This window comes from Podarcis bocagei, assembly GCF_964188305.1.
Source record: "Podarcis bocagei genome assembly, chromosome: 2".
Classification (NCBI taxonomy): Eukaryota; Metazoa; Chordata; class Lepidosauria; order Squamata; family Lacertidae; genus Podarcis; species Podarcis bocagei.
The window spans coordinates 8,800,672-8,818,837 of NC_138126.1; the positions used below are offsets into that span (position 1 = coordinate 8,800,672).

Below are 18,166 nucleotides of genomic sequence, written 5' to 3' on the forward strand. Positions count from 1 at the left end.
GGATTTTCGAGCGAAATCCTCATCTCAACAAATATGCTCAGTGTCTTTGGGGTGAATTATCACCAGGCCCCATAGATGAATTTGCTCAGATCAATCTAAGCATGGCTAATACGTATGTGTCATTCCTCAAAAAGGGAGGGTGCTAGAATTATTTCATTTTGAATTAATATTCATATTAGCAAAGCTAATAGAGACAGGAAGAAAGCCAGTCAAAACACTTGATCATTTGATTGGCCCCTGTGCCAGATTCCTGAAGGCAGAAGAGTGGACTGAAAAAAGGAAAATTCCTCACAAATAAAAAATATAAGAAGGTAGAAGAGAGATGAGCGTTGTTATTAAAATTCCTGCTTGCTCTTCCCAGCGGTGTGAGGGTGTTTGGGCTGAGTGGGGATGAATATCAGTTTTTCTAGCCAGGCCTGAGTGTGAGGAAGAGCAAGTGAGAATCTTTTTCACTGTGAAGTACAGTCAGTCTGGGACTCCCTCTTTTAAGTTTGTTGCCCCTTTTTCAGTCGCAGTGAAGGCAGAAGAGTGGACTGTACCATTTCAAGGCATGGGGTTGGGGAAGATGACACTTCTGAATGTTGTTGAAGGCACCACTGTACAAGCACCACTGAAGGCACCTGTTGTTGACTACGTGGCCAAAGTCATTTCTAAATATAATATGACCGATTATCAAGTGCAGAAGATAAGGCAAGCATTGCTTTCAAGGATGTTGTTTTGAGGTTGCCAAAACCAAATTTCTCAAAGAGCACATCTCGAACATCATCTCTATACTTTTTCTTTTGACTTCTGTGGATATAGTGTGCAATAGAAGGAAATATCTTATTTTTTATAAGCATTTTGTTTAAATTACTATTTTTTGACTACCTACTGTGAGTTCTTATACTTTTAAAAAGTTTTTCCAAAGTTTTTTTTTAATGGATAGGTGTCTGAGGAAAGATTAATATAAGTTTTGTTAAGAAAACCTGCCATAAAGTCTATGATATGTGTGAAACACTTGGTTTTGATACCTAATTTAGATTTTTAAGTAACAAATTGTAGGGCTGATTATGATCTCTCACAATAAAAAATTTTTTTTTTCATTAAATTTTTGTAAATAATTACCATTCTCATATAATTTGTGCTTTGTATCAAAGTCCCCCATCCAGTGTATCAAAGTGCCCCGTAGGTGGGGCAGAAGGATACAAACCCATTTTTTACTCGTCATTATATTCTCATTATCTTCTAACCTTAATGGTTCTTTTGATTGCTATTATAATATTGATTAGTTATGCCATGCATAAAGCAATTTTTTTTAATCATTTGACTCATTTTAGCACTTAAAAGATGAGATTGAATTTTTCTGCATCAATTTCCCCCACTTTCCCCTACCCAAGTGTAAAGGCAAAAGGTTTTTCTGTATCCTGCCTCAAATCTGTCCATTTCAATTTTCTTTTTTACTTAATTTAAAATGCATTTTGCTTTCCTGGCCCCTTCCCTGCTGTTTCTTTCTGCCCCCTCCCCCATTTGTCTTTTGCCATCCCTTATTCTAGCCAAAGGGGCATGGGGGCTGTTTTTAAGCATTCCCCCCCCCCTCATACAGTGGTGCCTCGCAAGACGAAATTAATTCGTTCCGCAAGTCTCTTCGTCTTGCGAGTTTTTCATCTTGCGATGCACGGTTTCCCATAGGAATGCATTGAAAATCAATTAATGCGTTCCTAGGGAAACCGCCTTCAGACCAGGTCCGGGGACAGTCTGTCCCCGGACCTCTTCTGAAGGCTGGGGGGGGGGGGAGACAAGGGCTTTTCTTCCCACCCCCAGCATTTTAAAAAAACCCCGGGACAGCGGAGGACTTCTCCGCTGTCCGGGCGATCTTAAAATGCTGGCGGGCGGCATTTTAAAATCGCCCCGGGACAGCGGAGGACTTCTCCACTGTCCGGGGCGATTTAAAAGCCCCTGGGAAGGCAGGCAGGGGGGACAAAGACTTTCGCCCCCCGCCCGCCTTCAGAAGGTGTTCCCGCCCCCCCCCGCCCGGCTTCGGAGCAGCGTTCCGAAGCCCGGCGGCGGCGGGAGGAGGCTTCCCGCCCCACCGCCCGGCTTCGGAGGAGGTCCGAGGACAGTGGGGAAGACGCGCTGCGTTTCCCCGCTGTGCCGGATATTTCCCTAGGGGCTGTCGTCTTGCGAAGCAAGCCCATAGGGAAATTCGTCTTGCGAAGCGCCTCCAAAACGGAAAACCCTTTCGTCTAGCGGGTTTTCCGTCTTGCGAGGCGTTCGTCTTGCGAGGTACCACTGTACTCTGAAGTGACCCCTTTTCTCCTCCCAGGGACCCAAACTTCTTTCTGCCTCCCCCACCAAGAAAAGTGTTTGCTGTTTGGTCCAGAAAGGAAGACTGTTAAGGGGGGGAGGGGAGCTTGAAGGGAAACTGCCCCACTGAGCCCCCCTCCCCACTGTCCCCCCCTTACCTGTCCTCAGCAGAGTCTCCTTCCCATAGTCCAGGTATCTCCGCAGCCACTCAATGCACACCTCCTCCAGGTAGGCTTTCTGGTACTGGTTCTGGGCCATGATAGGATCCAACTTCCTCTTGCTCACTTGGGCCTCCGTCTGGGCTGCCGTCCAGGTGAGGGTCTCCTTGTCGAAGGCGATGAAGTCTCTCCCATCATAGCTGTACTGCCAATACCCTCCTTTGCGCCCGTCTGACCTCAGCTCACAGCCGTACATCCACTGAAGGGTGTGGATCCCTGGAAGGACCAGAAGAGGCCCAGGACGTCAAGGGGGGGTCAGAGCAGCCCCTCCCCCATCAGCAAAAGAACCCAGGAAAAAGGATTTATTTGCCTCAGACTCAGGGAAGAGGCAGAAGTCAGAGGGGAGAAAAATCAACGATCTTGCCGCCTTTTGGAGAGATGCCTCAGCTGCCCCCCCCGTCCCCCCCAGAAAGAGGAAAGGGGCAACATGGAAGGGGGACACCCACACATTGGGGGCCCTTTCAAGAGAGAAAGTCTCCTCTTCCCCTCCATCTCTCTCCCCCCAGATTCTCCGTATCAAGGACCTTTTCCCTAAAAGGAGGAAAGTCATGGAAGGGCCTTTGGAAAAAGAAGTTTCCTCATAGCCTGGGAGGGAAAGGGAAGCCGCAAGGGGGGGGGGTTGCCCCACTTCAAAATAGCCCCCTTCTCAGCAGAAGCCAGGCTGCCCTTGTCAAAGATGGTGGGTCCCTGCATCCCCCTGCCCACCCCAGGGGGCTACCACCAAATATTCAAAACAACAACAACATTAAAACAATCATTTTGAAGTCCCATAATCCCTAAATGGGACAGATCATTTTGATTCTCTCATTACATGTTTCATTTATTTGTCTTTGCATATTTACTTGAAGGTAAGTCACACTGAGTGGGGTTGGACTTACTTCCAAGTAAACATGCAGAGGACTGAGCAGTTACAATTGGAAATTAAAATAAAATAAAATCTGTTTGTGATCCTGGCTGCCCACACACCAGACGCCTAAAACCAGCTGGGAAGAATATGACTAGCCCATTTCTGAACTCTCTTGTTGAAGACTCTTTCCTGGCAGTCAGTTCCATGGGGTAAGGCAGGTTTTTAAGAAGAGCAACTGCCAGATGTGGGGGCCCCGTTCTCTATCAGCCCCCCAGCAGGTGGAGTGAGCAGTCCAGACAACCTGATGGATTCTGAAAGGCTCCAAGGAGAAAGGGGGGCTGACAGCCAGCATCCCTGTGGGAACCCCCATCTCCCCATGGAATATGGAATAGGGACACCATCCTTCCTTCCTGTCGTCTCCAGCACTGCAGACCCCAGCCGCCCCCCGCCCCCCAGTTCACCAGGGCAGTGGGGAGGAGGCAGAGGGAAGAAGTTTCATGGGGGGGGGTCATAGCTGTGCTTATTCTGGGGCCATGATTGCAGCAGACTGGGGGGGGCATATTGGCACTTCAATAATGCAGCTATAATAAACTTCCTGCCTGGGACAGTTATTAAGGCACATGAGCACAGAGTCATCCAAGTTTCAGGGACCCCCCATTTCAAAATTGGCAGTGCCACGGCTAGATTTCCAACTGGATTCCCAGCTCTTTGCTCTCTTCCAAGATCCTTCCCTAGTACTCCTTTGCCACAAAGCCACTGCCAGCGGTGCCAGGGAGAGAGCAAAGCGACAACTGGCACCCTTGTTTTGTGTCACAAATAACAGGCATGGGGGGTGAAGGGAAGACATCTGTGCCTGCCACTGCAGAGTCTTCTTCCGTAGAACTTTCCATTATTGTGTCCCCCCCCCCATACAAGTACTTTTCTACAGTGGAGCCTTGGTTCCCAAACACCGAAAACCCAGGGAGGCCTCACTTCGGACAACCGTAAGTCTGAGTATGGGCTGAATGTAAACTCCTCACTCTGGATTAACCTGCAGTCTTCAGATCAAGTAATTCGCTTATTTAGCTTATGTGGGTAGCAATTTAAGATTTTAAGGAGGTTTTTGTTGGTATCTCAGCTTCAGTCAGAGGTACCTGGCCTCCCCCGAGGCAATTAAGCTGGATACTTGATGACCTCTCCGCTGCGTCTCCCGGCAGGCTAGGTCATAACTCCGGCGATTCTCCTCATCAATCAGACGTGAAGAACACACCCTCCGCTTCTCTCTCCCTCCCTGCATCCTCCCAGGGAGGAGAAATGAGACAGACAGGAGTCCTTTCTACATGTTTTATTCCTGTCACTCAACAGTACATAGAAATGTGTCTGTTCCCTTCAGACTCCATCAGAAGAGTCTCACTCCTCCCCTGTACTTCCAGCACAGGTCACATGACACTCTGAGCTAACATCCGGTGCTCAGTACAGAGAATAGGCTCCACCTTTTCTCCAACAGTAGATCTGCAAAACACAACATCCTGTTTTGCATTCCAGCAATCTGGAGCTGGCTTTTGCCTCGGTGCTTTTTCCTGACAACCTCCCCCAAAAGCAACAATTGGCAAAACATGATCCAGAGAAGAGAACAAACAGTTGTTATACATATAACAGTCCCCTGTTGTTTCAGTTCCACCCTTGGAACTCTCCACCACTGGTTTCACCAGTGTACCTCTCTGGTTGTCTGGCTTCCAAGGAATGAGTGCTTCTGCATTACCTTGGTTAGCTACTCTCTGTTGTGTCTTTGTCTCTGACTTAGACACTGCTTTAACTTGCTTTGAGTTGTTAACAATAGCAACACATGCAACAGCTAAGTTAGCAAACTCTTTTGAGTACCTCTTTGGTGGTACACCCTTTGTAACTCTCTCAGACCTGCGTATGAGGTTCTGACCCTCTGTGCTCACTGGTTCAACCTTTGGACTTTGTTGAGAACCAGTAGCAATCAGTGGTTCTTCCTTCATCTGTGAAGGTCTATCCATTGTGTGAGATTTTCTCTCAATGACTGTTACAGCTGAACTCTCTGAGCTATCAGTGTCATCGTCATCAGTACCACTGTAATCTGTGACATCAGAAAAATCATCATCATCATCATCTGAATTGTTTCCTGTGGGAAATGTTTGTACTACAACCCGCTCTTGCTCTGGAGCACTCTCTAGGAACTTTGTGAGAATCACCTGACCAGATTCTGACAAAATTACTCTGTAGAGACCCTTTTCATATCCCACAAAAATGCCTCTGGCATTCTTTACTCCACCTGGAGCTTCTGTTCTCACATGAGACCCGAAAACCTTAAAATAGGCAACAGAAGGTTTTCTATTGAACAGCTTCTCAAAAGGAGAACATCCCAACTCTGTTGAGACTTTTCTCAACCACACATGAAGATAGGACGCTAGCGATTCAGCCCAATAATCATGTGGCAAATGTGAACTCAGCAATTGCTCATTCATCCCCTTTTGCAATTCTTTGTTCACCCTCACACAGACCCCCCTGTTCCACGCTTCTGGCGAGACAGCAACTTTGTGGTCTATCCCTTTTCCATCCAGGAACTTCTGAAACTTCTGTAACAGAAAAACTTGTTTGTCATCTGTGAAAAGACAATCAATGTTAGCATCATGCATATTTTTAACCTTGTCACAAAACTCCTGAAACTTTTCTAAAGTTTCTTGCGGTTTCTCCATCATATAAACCCAAGAATAATTAGTGAAACAATCCACACACAAAAGGTAATACTTTGCACCGCCCCTAGATGGTTCTAGAGGACCAATCACATCAGCATACACCCGCTGAAATGCTCTGTCGACCTTCAGCACCTTCCGGGCGCTCTTGGTCACACCTGCAAGAGAGATTACGTTAGAATCAGAAGAATTACATTTCATGTAATCACTTTGATCAAAAGTCAACAAATACAGTCCATCTTTCTCTTTGGCAGTAAGAAACAGTTCTCCATCTTTGTAGATCTTGCAGCTTTTAGCATCATAGGACAGTTTCAGTCCTTTCTTTGCAATCTGCGACACGCTCAGCAGATTAAATTTCAGTTCTGGAACCAGGTAGACATGACTTATAGTCAAGTTCAGACTCTCAAGATACACAGTTCCAATTCCAGTCGCTTCCAGTTCTTGACCGTTGGCCTGTTTCACAGCGAAGCTTTGCTTCTTCAACGTCGAAAACAGTCCTCTGTGCGGGCATAAATGTTTTGTACATCCAGTGTCGATTATAAAGGCGTTCCCAACATCTGGCGTGGTTCCTTTCGCCATCATAGCCTTTGCAGGTTTCACCTGGCACTTGGTACGGCTTTTGCCTGACGCCTCAGGCTTCGTAGAGCTGCTCTTTGCTCCTCTTGACTGGCGCGGCTTCTTACAGTTTCGCTGTAGATGCCCAGTCTGTCCACAATTGTGGCATCGGACAGCACTCAATGCTACTCCAGTAGCACCACCAGTGGGAAGATGTGAACTCCGTTCTTCCCTCCCCCTGTCCTTCACTTCCAGTGCAGCAAGTCTGTCGTGTTCGTTCAGGACGACGGCACACACCCTTTCCGCGGTTAGCTGCGCGGCCAGTAGGGAACCAAGCTGACTGGCAACAACCTTGTAGGTGCGATTAAGGCTGTTTATCATCATGAAGCAAAACACTTCCTCCTGAAGACGGAAATTGCGTTCCACCATCTGTTGACGCAGAAACTTCATCTCTGTCAGGTGCGCTTGAACATCTCCATCAGGCGCAAGTCTCAGATTGGTCAACTTCTCAAAATACAGCAACGCTGAAGAACCAGCATCTCTCTGATGCGTTGTACGCAGCGTGTCCCAAACCTCTTTCGCGTGTTCTAAATTCTGGATATGCACCAACTGCTCATCTGAGACACACAGAATTATAGCAGTCCTGGCCCTCACATTCCGTGACTCCCAACCTCTGGTTGGTGCTGCAGGGATGGGGTTTTCAATCACATCAAAAAGCCTCTGATTCTACAGCAGGGCCTTCATCTTAACAGACCAAGATGAATAATTGTTATTGTCTAAGGGAGGTGGGTAAGGCAGACCCTTCTTGGCATCCATCTTGAAGCCAAGCCTCCAGCTCACACTCTCAAACTGTAAAATCCAACAGTTGTTTTTTCCTTTCTCTTTGCAGGCAAACTGCAAGTTGTTTATGCTCTTTGCACCTGGCAGCAAAACGCTGGCTGCTACGGAAAGTCCCTTTCCAAGAGCACGTAAAGCTTGTAGTCAAAACATTCCATGGCTTAGTTTCGCTTTCCCAGCCTCACAATGCAGCTGCGTAGCCAGTAACTTTCCACTCAAGAGTGCACTCAGGACTTCTTATCTTAAAACCACAAGAATCTGTGGAATGCAGGCTTCAGCTTCCAAGCTGCAGGCCTTTCTCCCGGAGCTGTATTTTTCCAACGCAGCTCCCCCGTGAAGCAGGGAATTAATCAACCTGCGTTCACACTTTTCGCCCAAAAATGCAGCATACCTTGAGCTCCGTTGCTTGGAAACACTTTCCTCTGGGTCTGTTCAGCCTCTGGCTTCTGTCAGACGCTTGCCTTCTCCCTTGGAGCAGAGGAGGACATTCCACCAGCCTCTCATGCAGATGTCTGATGAATCGCAACCATCCGAAGGCTGCCATATGTTGGTATCTCAGCTTCAGTCAGAGGTACCTGGCCTCCCCCGAGGCAATTAAGCTGGATACTTGATGACCTCTCCGCTGCGTCTCCCGGCAGGCTAGGTCATAACTCCGGCGATTCTCCTCATCAATCAGACGTGAAGAACACACCCTCCGCTTCTCTCTCCCTCCCTGCATCCTCCCAGGGAGGAGAAATGAGACAGACAGGAGTCCTTTCTACATGTTTTATTCCTGTCACTCAACAGTACATAGAAATGCGTCTGTTCCCTTCAGACTCCATCAGAAGAGTCTCACTCCTCCCCTGTACTTCCAGCACAGGTCACATGACACTCTGAGCTAACATCCGGTGCTCAGTACAGAGAATAGGCTCCACCTTTTCTCCAACAGTAGATCTGCAAAACACAACATCCTGTTTTGCATTCCAGCAATCTGGAGCTGGCTTTTGCCTCGGTGCTTTTTCCTGACAGTTTTCTCACCACTGCTGTATCGCAATCACCATCTTTTCCCCCATGTTAAATCTTTTTTGCAGTTTCTAAATGAAAGGCTGTGATATACAGTGGTACTTTGGTTCTCAAACGGCTTGGTTCCCAAACGCCAAAAACCCAGAAGTAAGTGTTCCGGTTTTTAAATGTTTTTCGGAAGCCGAACATCCGATGCAGCTGTCGGCTATTGTTTCCGGGGCGCCTGCACCAATCAGAAGCTGCGCCTTGGTTTTCGAACATTTCGGAAGTCAAACGGACTTCCAGCATGGATTACGTTTGAGAACAAAGGTACAACTGTATTTGTCGCTTTTGTTTTTGCTACAGTGGTACCTCTGGTTGCGGACACGATCCGTTCCGGGGTGCCGTTCGCACCCCGAAATGTCCGTAACCAGAGTGGTGCTTCTGCGCATGTGTAAATACTTCCAGGTTTGCTGTGTTCTTAACCTGAAAAAAACGCAACATGAAGCGTTCGCAAGAAGAGGCATGACTGTATTTATTTTGCGTTTTTGTGGCTTTTTCGGTTAATTTGTTTTTGTGACTGTGTGGAACCCAGTTCAGCTACTGATTGATTGATTGATTGTGTGACTGCGGAAATGGATAAAAGCCCTCCATCCAAACAATGACTATCACCAGTGCAGGTAAGGAAAAAATAATAATTATTGCTTTCATTTTATGGACCAATGGTCTCATTAGATAGTAAAATTTGTGTTAAATTGCTGTTTTAGGGGTTGCTTTTAAAAGTCTGGAACGGATTAATTCGTTTTGCATTACTTTCTATGGAAAGCGCACCTTGGTTTTGGAACGCTTTGGTTTTGGAACGGACTTCCAGAACGAATTAAGTTTGAGAACCAACGTACCACTGTATAATATTAAGCAAGTGATGCATTTGAGGGATTTGAACCCAGGTTCAAGGACAACTGAAAGGTAACTGTGCTCATGGAGTGGAATATAAAGATATAAATGATGGAAGAAACAGATGTTTGTAAATGTGTGCCAAACACACTTTGGCTATATACTAAATTCTTTGCTCCTGGTGAAAATAATTAAATGCTGATGTTAAGCCAACTTGTTGCTTTTCAAAAGGCCATGCCTCTTCCCTTTGATGCTCAGCACCATCAGGGCAGTCTATGCTGTGAAGAGCTGGGAGCTTTCCTGGGCAGAGGACAGACCTGGAGGACAGACCTTGCTTGGCTGCTCTTTGCCCCCCAGAGTTGAGTGCCCCTTCCCTGCCCCACCTCCCTCGGCTCCTGCAAGGGCCGCATCCAGAAGCGCAGGAGAGAGGAGGAGAGACCAGGAGTCTGTGTCCTGTGGCTCCCAGGCAAGAGAACTTGGAAGTGAGGCCTCAAGGGGTCTCCTGGGGGCACAGGGGAAAGAAGGGGGCACAGTATGTCTGCCAGTATCTCAGCCAAAGGCAGCCGGACATTCAGACAGAGCAGTTTCCTCACGGCTCACTTTTCAGAGGTGGCACTTGGACTGGATTCATCATCAAAGATCTGGGGTGGTATCTAATGCAACCCCTACTCAGAGTAGACCCACTGAAGTGATTTGGCCTTTCTGTTTTTAATGCACTGATTTCAATGGGTCTACTCTAAATATAACAGAATTGGATGCAACCCTGTGTGTACTAAAAATGTCAAACACCTGCCCTAGCTCTCACTTTCAATAAATACTGAATTTTTGGTACCTGCTAAAAAAAATCTGTTGAATGGTTTCTTTAAATGTAAAGGTTCATCATTGTTCCACTCCATGTGTATGTCTTTAAGGGGCCAGAGCAAGGGCCAGAGCAAGATAACGAGACCCAGCTTTACAGCTGTGAAACATAGCAGGTGCTGCTGAGTTGTATTTGATTAAGGTGTGTCAGCATTTGGGTAGAGTATATAAGGAGCAGCATCTAGCTCTCCCATTACCCTGGGGGATGGGTTGGTGGTTGGGTCTGGTTTGTTGATGTATTTAGTGTAAATGGAGTTTTTGTTTTTCTTATTAAAACCTTCTTTAAGTACTTTTTGAGTCCTTTCTTTTTAATGCATGATCTCCCCAGCAAGCTCTCTGCAGCGTTACTATACTGCGAAAAGCCAACATCTTTGGTTATGGGCCCAGCTGCTGAGTGGATGACTGCATATTTTTGGACTCTGAGAAAGGTTTGAAAACTCCTTCTCCTGTTAGCGTAGTTTTTGTGGGTCTGGAAGAGTTCCAGAATGGTTGACCGGGTTCCTGAAGCTGAGAAGGCTCTGGTCTTCCCACAGCTAACAGATGAGAACTATAGTTTATGGTCTTTTCGGGTGGAGGCGCTTTTGACCTCTAGAGAAGTATGGACCTATGTAACTGATGACCCTCCTGACCCTGTAACTAATGCCTGGTCGAAAGGAGATGCGAAAGCCAGGGCGAAAAATAATTTGGCAGTCAGCAACCAGCAAGTAGTCTATATAAGAAATAAGAAAACTGCCAAAGAAATGTGGGACAGTCTTGCAGCAGTGCATGTTAGAAAAGAGTCAGCGTCTGCATTGACGTTTTTCAAGCAGCTGTACCAGACGAAGTTGCAGCCTGGTGGTGATTTGGCAGCACACTTGAGACGTCTGGAGGCAATACGCGGCGAGTTAATTCGAAGGGACATGGAGATACCTGATATTCAGTATGTTTTTATCATCCTTTGTTCCCTTAATGAGGACTTTGATGGTATAGCTAGCCAGATATCTGCCGTTCCACCAGCACAATTAACTGTGGAAGGGGTAACGGCAAGATTAATGGGCGAGTTGGATAGAAGGGAGGCTTGTGCCATAAGCACTCCTGTTTCCAGAAAGAATGAGGAACGCCATATGCAAACCTGTGGTGATACAACTGCATTTAAAGCTGCAAAGCGTTGTTGGTTCTGCAATAAGCAAGGACATTTTGCAAGGGACTGCAGATCCAAAAGAAAGCAAAGTACTACTCCCAAGTCTGTTTCTGTTCGTCAATCACTGTCGTCAGCCCAGCAGCCAGCATCGTATAGTAGAGACAGAAACGAGCCGCGAGCTTTTCATGCTCGGACTAAAGATCGTAAAAGAATTAAAGGTGCCAAGTGGAATTCTTTTATTGTGGACTCAGCCGCATCCCAGCACGTCTGCAACAATCGAAGCTTGTTTATTTCTTTCGAAGAGGAAATTGGTAATGTACATTTAGCCAATTCACAAGTCTTGCAGTCGCTTGGCAGGGGTACCGTTAAACTTGACTCTTTAAACATTACAATAGCAAACTGCATTTATGACCCGTCAATGGACAATTTATTATCAGTAAGGTGCTTTGCCCATCAAGGCATAACTGTGCGTTTCTTAAAGTCTATGTGTGAGTTTTTCGAGGGGAACAAACGTCTATTGTATGCCCGGGAATCTGATGGTTTATATAGACTGTATTTTCGCACCTACTCCCAATCGCCTATAAATTGCAGAGCAGCACAGTCAAGCCAGGGGTTGAGGAATGTAAGGCCACATTCTGGGTGTGTCCACGAGGCGCACAGAATTCTGGGACACCTGAATTTTGCTGATGTAATTAAGACAAAGAATATTGTCAATGGCCTCAACTTAAAACCATGTAAATTCTTTATGCAGTGTCTATCCTGTTGCAAGAATAAGATTAAGGTTGCACGCAAGGGTAGGTGCTCAGATAGAAAAGTAACTGAGCCATTTGAGCGTGTACATTGTGATTTAGTTGGGCCACTCCCACCATCATTAGGCGGTTCAAAGTACTGGCTTACCCTGATAGACCAGTATAGTAGATATTGTTGGACTTATGCAATAGCTGAGAGGTCCCAAGCATTTGAGAAGTACAAGGTTTTTTGCAACTGGGTAAAAACGCACTTTAACAAACCAATTAAGAACCTGTTTTCTGACCGGGGCGGGGGATTTGTTTCTGAGGATTTTGAGAAATTCCTGGAAGCGCAGGGGACTACTCATGAGTTATCTTGCCCCCGAAGTCCCTGGCAAAATGGGCTTGTTGAAGTTGTGCAGCGTGACCTGCAGGCAGGGGTTAAAACTTATCTGCACGATGCTAATCTGCCCAAAGACTTTTGGGCTGAAGCGCTCCATGCCTTTTGTTATGTTAGAAATCGCAGTTATCATTCTGGTTTAGATGTCACCCCCTATGAGAAGTTGTTTAAAAAACGCCCTAATCTGAAATACCTACGCATTTGGGGTTCAGATGTAATTATGCATTATCCTGCTAAGCAGAAATTGGGTGAACGTAGTGTTCAGGGAAAATTAATGGGCTACCAGCAGGGGGCGTACAGAATTTACATACCAGCAACTGGCAAATTTCATATTACCAGAAGCATGATACAAACTGTAAATTGGAATGGGGTTGCTGTTTTCCAAGATACTGATGGTATAAATGATACTGAGGAAGAAGAGGAAGCAGGAGCAGCAGCAGCAGCAGGAAATGGTGCTTCTGAATTAATGGGGAAAGACAAAAAGCCTGTTGGATCTGATAATTTGTTTGAGGATTTAAAGTCACAGGCACCTGAGGGGAGGTTAGATTCTCTTGAGTTTTCTGACCGTGAGCTTAGCCTACAGGCACCTCTTCAGTCTGACAATGATAATTTACAACCTGAAACTAGTAGTTCATTGAGTCCCATTAAGTCTGAGGAGTCTGACTCTCCTTCCGGACTGAGACGTTCAGATAGAAAGAGGCAGAAGCCACAAGATTTCGCAGATGAACATTTTAATACTGTGTATGCCAATAAGGCGGTTTTTGAGCCAAAAAGCTACAATGATGTTCAGAATTTACCTAAGCACCAAGCTGTAAATTGGTATAAAGCTATGAACTCTGAGATAGCTTCTTTAAAAGAGCATAACACTTGGTCTCTTGTACCACAAACCCCAGATATGAGACTTATTGATTCAAAATGGGTTTATAGAGTTAAAATGAATGACAAAAATGAAGTTGTAAGGTACAAGGCAAGACTAGTTGCTAGGGGATTTCAACAAATTCCAGGAGATTATGATTTGTGTTATTCACCAAGTGTAAAATATGAAGCAGTTAAGCTTTTGTTAAAAGATGCATCACAATGTGGAAAAGCCCACTATGCAATGTTTCTCTGCTCTTAAGAGAGTGGTAATGTACCTTAAACATACCAAACATTATAGGTTGCAGTTTACAAGAAGCACTTCCAAAGGTTACACATGAAAAACATGTACAAAGTATGCTTTATGTTTTTGTTCCACAATGATGAACCGCAGGGGAAATGTTGAATGGTTTCTTTAAATGTAAAGGTTCATCATTGTTCCACTCCATGTGTATGTCTTTAAGGGGCCAGAGCAAGGGCCAGAGCAAGATAACGAGACCCAGCTTTACAGCTGTGAAACATAGCAGGTGCTGCTGAGTTGTATTTGATTAAACTGTGTCAGCATTTGGGTAGAGTATATAAGGAGCAGCACCTAGCTCTCCCATTACCCTGGGGGGTGGGTTGGTGGTTGGGTCTGGTTTGTTGATGTATTTAGTGTAAATGGAGTTTTTGTTTTTCTTATTAAAACCTTCTTTAAGTACTTTTTGAGTCCTTTCTTTTTAATGCATGATCTCCCCAGCAAGCTCTCTGCAGCGTTACTATACTGCGAAAAGCCAACAAAATCCTGTTTAGACAAGCCTACCCAGATGCCTAGAAGGTTGAGGTAATTCTAATCTGTTTTAGTAGTTTAACTTCCTGTGTTTTAAAGTATGGTTGTGAGTTTTTCTTAATTTTACTGGGGGGGGGGGTTGGGTTACAATCAATAAGTGTATGTATTTTAATAAATAAATAAATAGTATTTATTGATGTTTTATGTACATTCTATGGATTTTTTCCCTGATTTTTATTATAACTTTCCAGGTTGTATACTATCTTGATACAGTTTTGTGGGAAATACGTACTGTAAATACTTTACTAAAACCTTCAGTCGATTGATAATAGAAGAAGAGCTGGTTTACATTCGCTAGTTGATGTCCACCTAATAAATCCTTCATCAAAGAGGGCATGATCCTTATCTCTGCTACTCTTCATGCTGCACCTCCAGTGTCCCATGTTACAGATCCACAACATGTTAATTCTCGTGACTTTTAAATCTGGTCTTCAATTTCAGTATCTGAAGGATTGATCTGGCGTTTTCACTTGGCAGGTGGCATCACCCGGCACCCGCTGAGACCCCAGACCCCTGGCAGGGCCCACGGGTGCTGAGGATCCCAGCCCTGTCTCCTCCATGCCAGCCAGCAGGGTCAGCAGACAGCCATTTTGATTTCCCACAACAAAACCATGGAGAGAAGCTACGTCAGGCACACCAAGACAGGATGGGAAATGGCAATGGTTGCTCCTGGCCATGCACAGAGTTCTGCTGCTCTTTGTGTAGCCTGAGGGAGCTCAGCAATGGAGGAGAGGCTGTCCCAGAGGACACCAGGCTGCTCTCACTTCTGATTTAGGGTTCCACTTTCAGCTCAGGAGCCCTTGGCTTACAGCTGAATTGAGTTGGGGCATATAAAGCCTTGGATGAGAGCAGCCTCTCTTGAAGGAAATACTGCTTTTCTGGGCTGGATTCAGCTAACACAGTCTAGCGGGAGCCAAAAGGAACAAGTCTCACTCACACAACTGGGGCTTTCTCCCCATCTCCTTCCCATGTGCTCCCCACAAATCAGCTTGGGGGGGTGTCAGGAGAAGCCCCAGAAAGGTGTGCAGGGGGAGGAGAAGGGAGATTGCTCCCTCTGGCAATTAGAATGATTGTAACAGTGCTACTCTGGAGTCCTCCCTCTAGAACTACTCAATGTATTTAATAATAAATAAATAGTATGTTCTACAATGCCTCGTCCCAAGGTGATATTTTTAAAAGGGGGAGAAGCAGAATTCGCAGGAGGCCAAGAGGAAGCCTGCAAGGCAAGGCCAGGCCTGATCCCACTGCAAGAAAAGCAGACCTGCCCATTGCAGCGCTGGCTTGGTCTCAGCTGACCCCCTGGGTTTCTTCCTTGCAAGCCTGACAAGGCCAACGAAGGCCCCAGGGGGCTCTGGACAAACTCAGGCTGACCCCTTTGGCAAGGCTCCTTCCACCTCCATTATTCTGTCTCACAGGTGGGGAATCTCTTTGGCTTCAGGGATTGTCCCCAGGGGCCAAAAGGGGCAGGGGGCTGAAGCTGGCATCCTGGCATAGCCCACCCGTCAATCTCACCCACCTCCCAAAAGCCCTTGAGGGGGTTTCCAAGCACCCAGCAGGGGCGCAGCCTCTTGGGAACTGCAGCACAAGGGACACGGCCTGCCTTGCACTCAGCACTTGGGGAAGCTGACAAACTGCTTCTTTCTCATCTCCAGGGGAAGCCCTTCATTCAGGAGCAAATCCCCTCCTGAATCCGGAACATGAAGTCCTGCAAAACTGAGCAGGATTTTACTTCTGCTCATGGGGCAAATCCTACCCCCTGGCAGGCCAAGACTGGCCCACAGCCACAGGTTCCCCACCCCCGTTCTGTGCGGACATTATCGCTTGCCCCTTGGGTCCCTGCAACAGGGAATAGTGGCTTCAGCTGCATGGAGACTAGACGTGTTTGTTCCAGGAAACAGAAATCTTTGAGTCCATTCCCTCTGTCCCTGCCCTCCTTTCATATTAATGGTAAGAGCTGCTCAAAGGCGGAAAGGGCTCCCTTGGGAAGTGGTGGACTCTCCCTCCTTGGAGGTTTTTAAGCAGAGGCTGGATGGTCAACTGTCATGGATGCTTTAGCTGAGATTCCTGCACTGCAGGGGGTTGGGCTAGATGACCCCTGGGTTCCCTTCCGACTCTACGATCCTATGATTCTTTGAACTATTGTATAATTCTGTTATGTACTGAAGTTCTCACCCTGGGCCAGCAGGGGGATACTGTAGATAGTTATAAGGGATCAAAAGTGAATTGGATAGTTTTAGAATTAGAATTTAGAATCTGGAATTGGATAGTTTTAGAAAGTTGTTACAATTATGTGTACTGGAGCTCTATATAAGCAGGCTGACTTCAGCTCAGTTCTGTTCTGGCCTGTGAATAAACAAGAGCTGTTTCAGGAATCACTGCGTCGTCTGATATGTTCACCCACAACTTAACAAATTCTATTTTATTTATGCTGAAAATTATGCAGAGAAAAAATTAGGAGTATCTTAAAGCATCAATCATAAACGTATTTCTTAGGAAGTAAGCTCTTCCAGACACTTTAGGACTTGTCTATTGTTTTAAACTGTATTTCTGATAATTTTAATATTTCTAGCAAACCTGTTTAGAAATTTTAATGCACTGAGGTGGTATATTATTAAACAAAAGAAAATTGTATTAGACAAAATAAAAATAAATACAATGAAAAAATGTTCTGCCAAATGTTGTTAAACTGCTTGTTCCAATATGAGACTCTCTAAAAATGATAAGGAGCAGGAGGATAACATGTTTGTGTAATTGACTTAGAGAAGAAAACAGGGTAGGATTTCTCCAGCTAATCATTGTCATGTATTGTTACACTACTAGATAAAAATACTTCTCTGAAAAGAACTTTTCTATTGATAGGAAGAGAAAACTTTAGATGACAATTGGGTCTTCAAAATGTTGTGTGTCTGATGTAGAGCTAAATTAAGAATTATCCTCAGAGCACATTCAATGCCAACTCCTCCAAGACTGCATTTCAGCGAGCAGAGAAAACAGGACTCTTGAAGCACCCTCTCTGGGCGTTACACGTGTGTAGGGGGCAAGTGATGTGTGTAGGGGGCAAGTGATGTGAATGAGCAGAGGCTTGACAACCATATGTCAGGAGTGCTCTGATGGTGTTTCCTGCTTGGCAGGGGGTTGGACTCAATGGCCCTTGTGGTCTCTTCCAACTCTATGATTCTATGATTCTATGATCTCCCCCCAGACCCAGCAGAGGCTCCCACTTCTGCTCCGAGATTGCAATTGGAGGGGGAGTCACTCAACTTTGGGGCTAATCACAAATGCCTCCCCCCACCCTTCCAGCATGCTGGCTCCTTTCACACAATTAATGTCTTAAAAGAATTTTGACATTTCAGAAAAAAAATTATAAAAACAAAAATGTGTGCCAAGAGGCTTTTGCCAGATGTCTACCAGATTTTACTAAGTTTAAATGATTCGTGTTGTAACAGTTCCAAGGCTGGATGAGGAAGGGGGAGGAGTGTGGCAGAAATCGTCATAACTGGACAAAGGGGGTGGAAGACCTTTCTAAAGGGTCCTGCTATTCTTCCCTAAGTGTAGACCATTAGAGAATAAAGTAAGTACTGGAGGAGTGGGGGCCTTGGGGGCTCTTGTCTACCCCCCCCCCCATTTCAGCTGCCCACCATGCCTATTATTTTAACCAGGTATTTGCCACTCTGACCCCCCAAAACCCAGTCCATTTGTGTTCCTTAAAAAGGCTTCTCTTTCAAGTGTGCCAGGGAGTGGGAGGGGCTTGGTGATGGTCAGAAGGGTCAGCCTATCAGCACCTCTGTCTGGGCAGCTGGCTTCTCCTTAAGCAGGACCAGAACTCAAGGCTTGCTTGTCTCAGCCTCAGGATCCCCACCCTTCTCTTCCCCTCCCAGAGGAAAATGAACTAGACAGATTTCCACCTCAAAAGGCCTAAGCCAAGCCTAGCATGGAAGGAAGCGCAGGCAATGGAGACATTTCCTTGGTAGGATGTGCAGGTCCAGAGAGGGTCATAGTGGGGGGGACTCTCCCCTCAAAGTCTCGTTCTCTGTCCTCCCCACCCCATCCCTGCCCCCATTA

The 18,166-nt window shown here is 46.0% G+C and overlaps 1 protein-coding gene and 1 long non-coding RNA gene across 3 annotated transcripts in view; one reads left to right on the plus strand and one right to left on the minus strand.

Moving 5' to 3' along the window:
• The window catches only part of LOC308581252, a 93,384-nt gene that overhangs the window by 59,816 nt on the left and 15,402 nt on the right, over positions 1-18,166 (plus strand). The window lies entirely within an intron of this gene.
• The window catches only part of LOC308580968 (class I histocompatibility antigen, F10 alpha chain-like), a 78,535-nt gene that overhangs the window by 54,785 nt on the left and 5,584 nt on the right, over positions 1-18,166 (minus strand). For both annotated transcript variants that reach the window (XM_081183325.1, XM_081183324.1), the window contains exon 3: positions 2,442-2,717. In XM_081183325.1, coding sequence (XP_081039451.1) covers positions 2,442-2,717 — 276 coding nt within the window. The remainder of the gene's footprint in view (positions 1-2,441; positions 2,718-18,166) is intronic.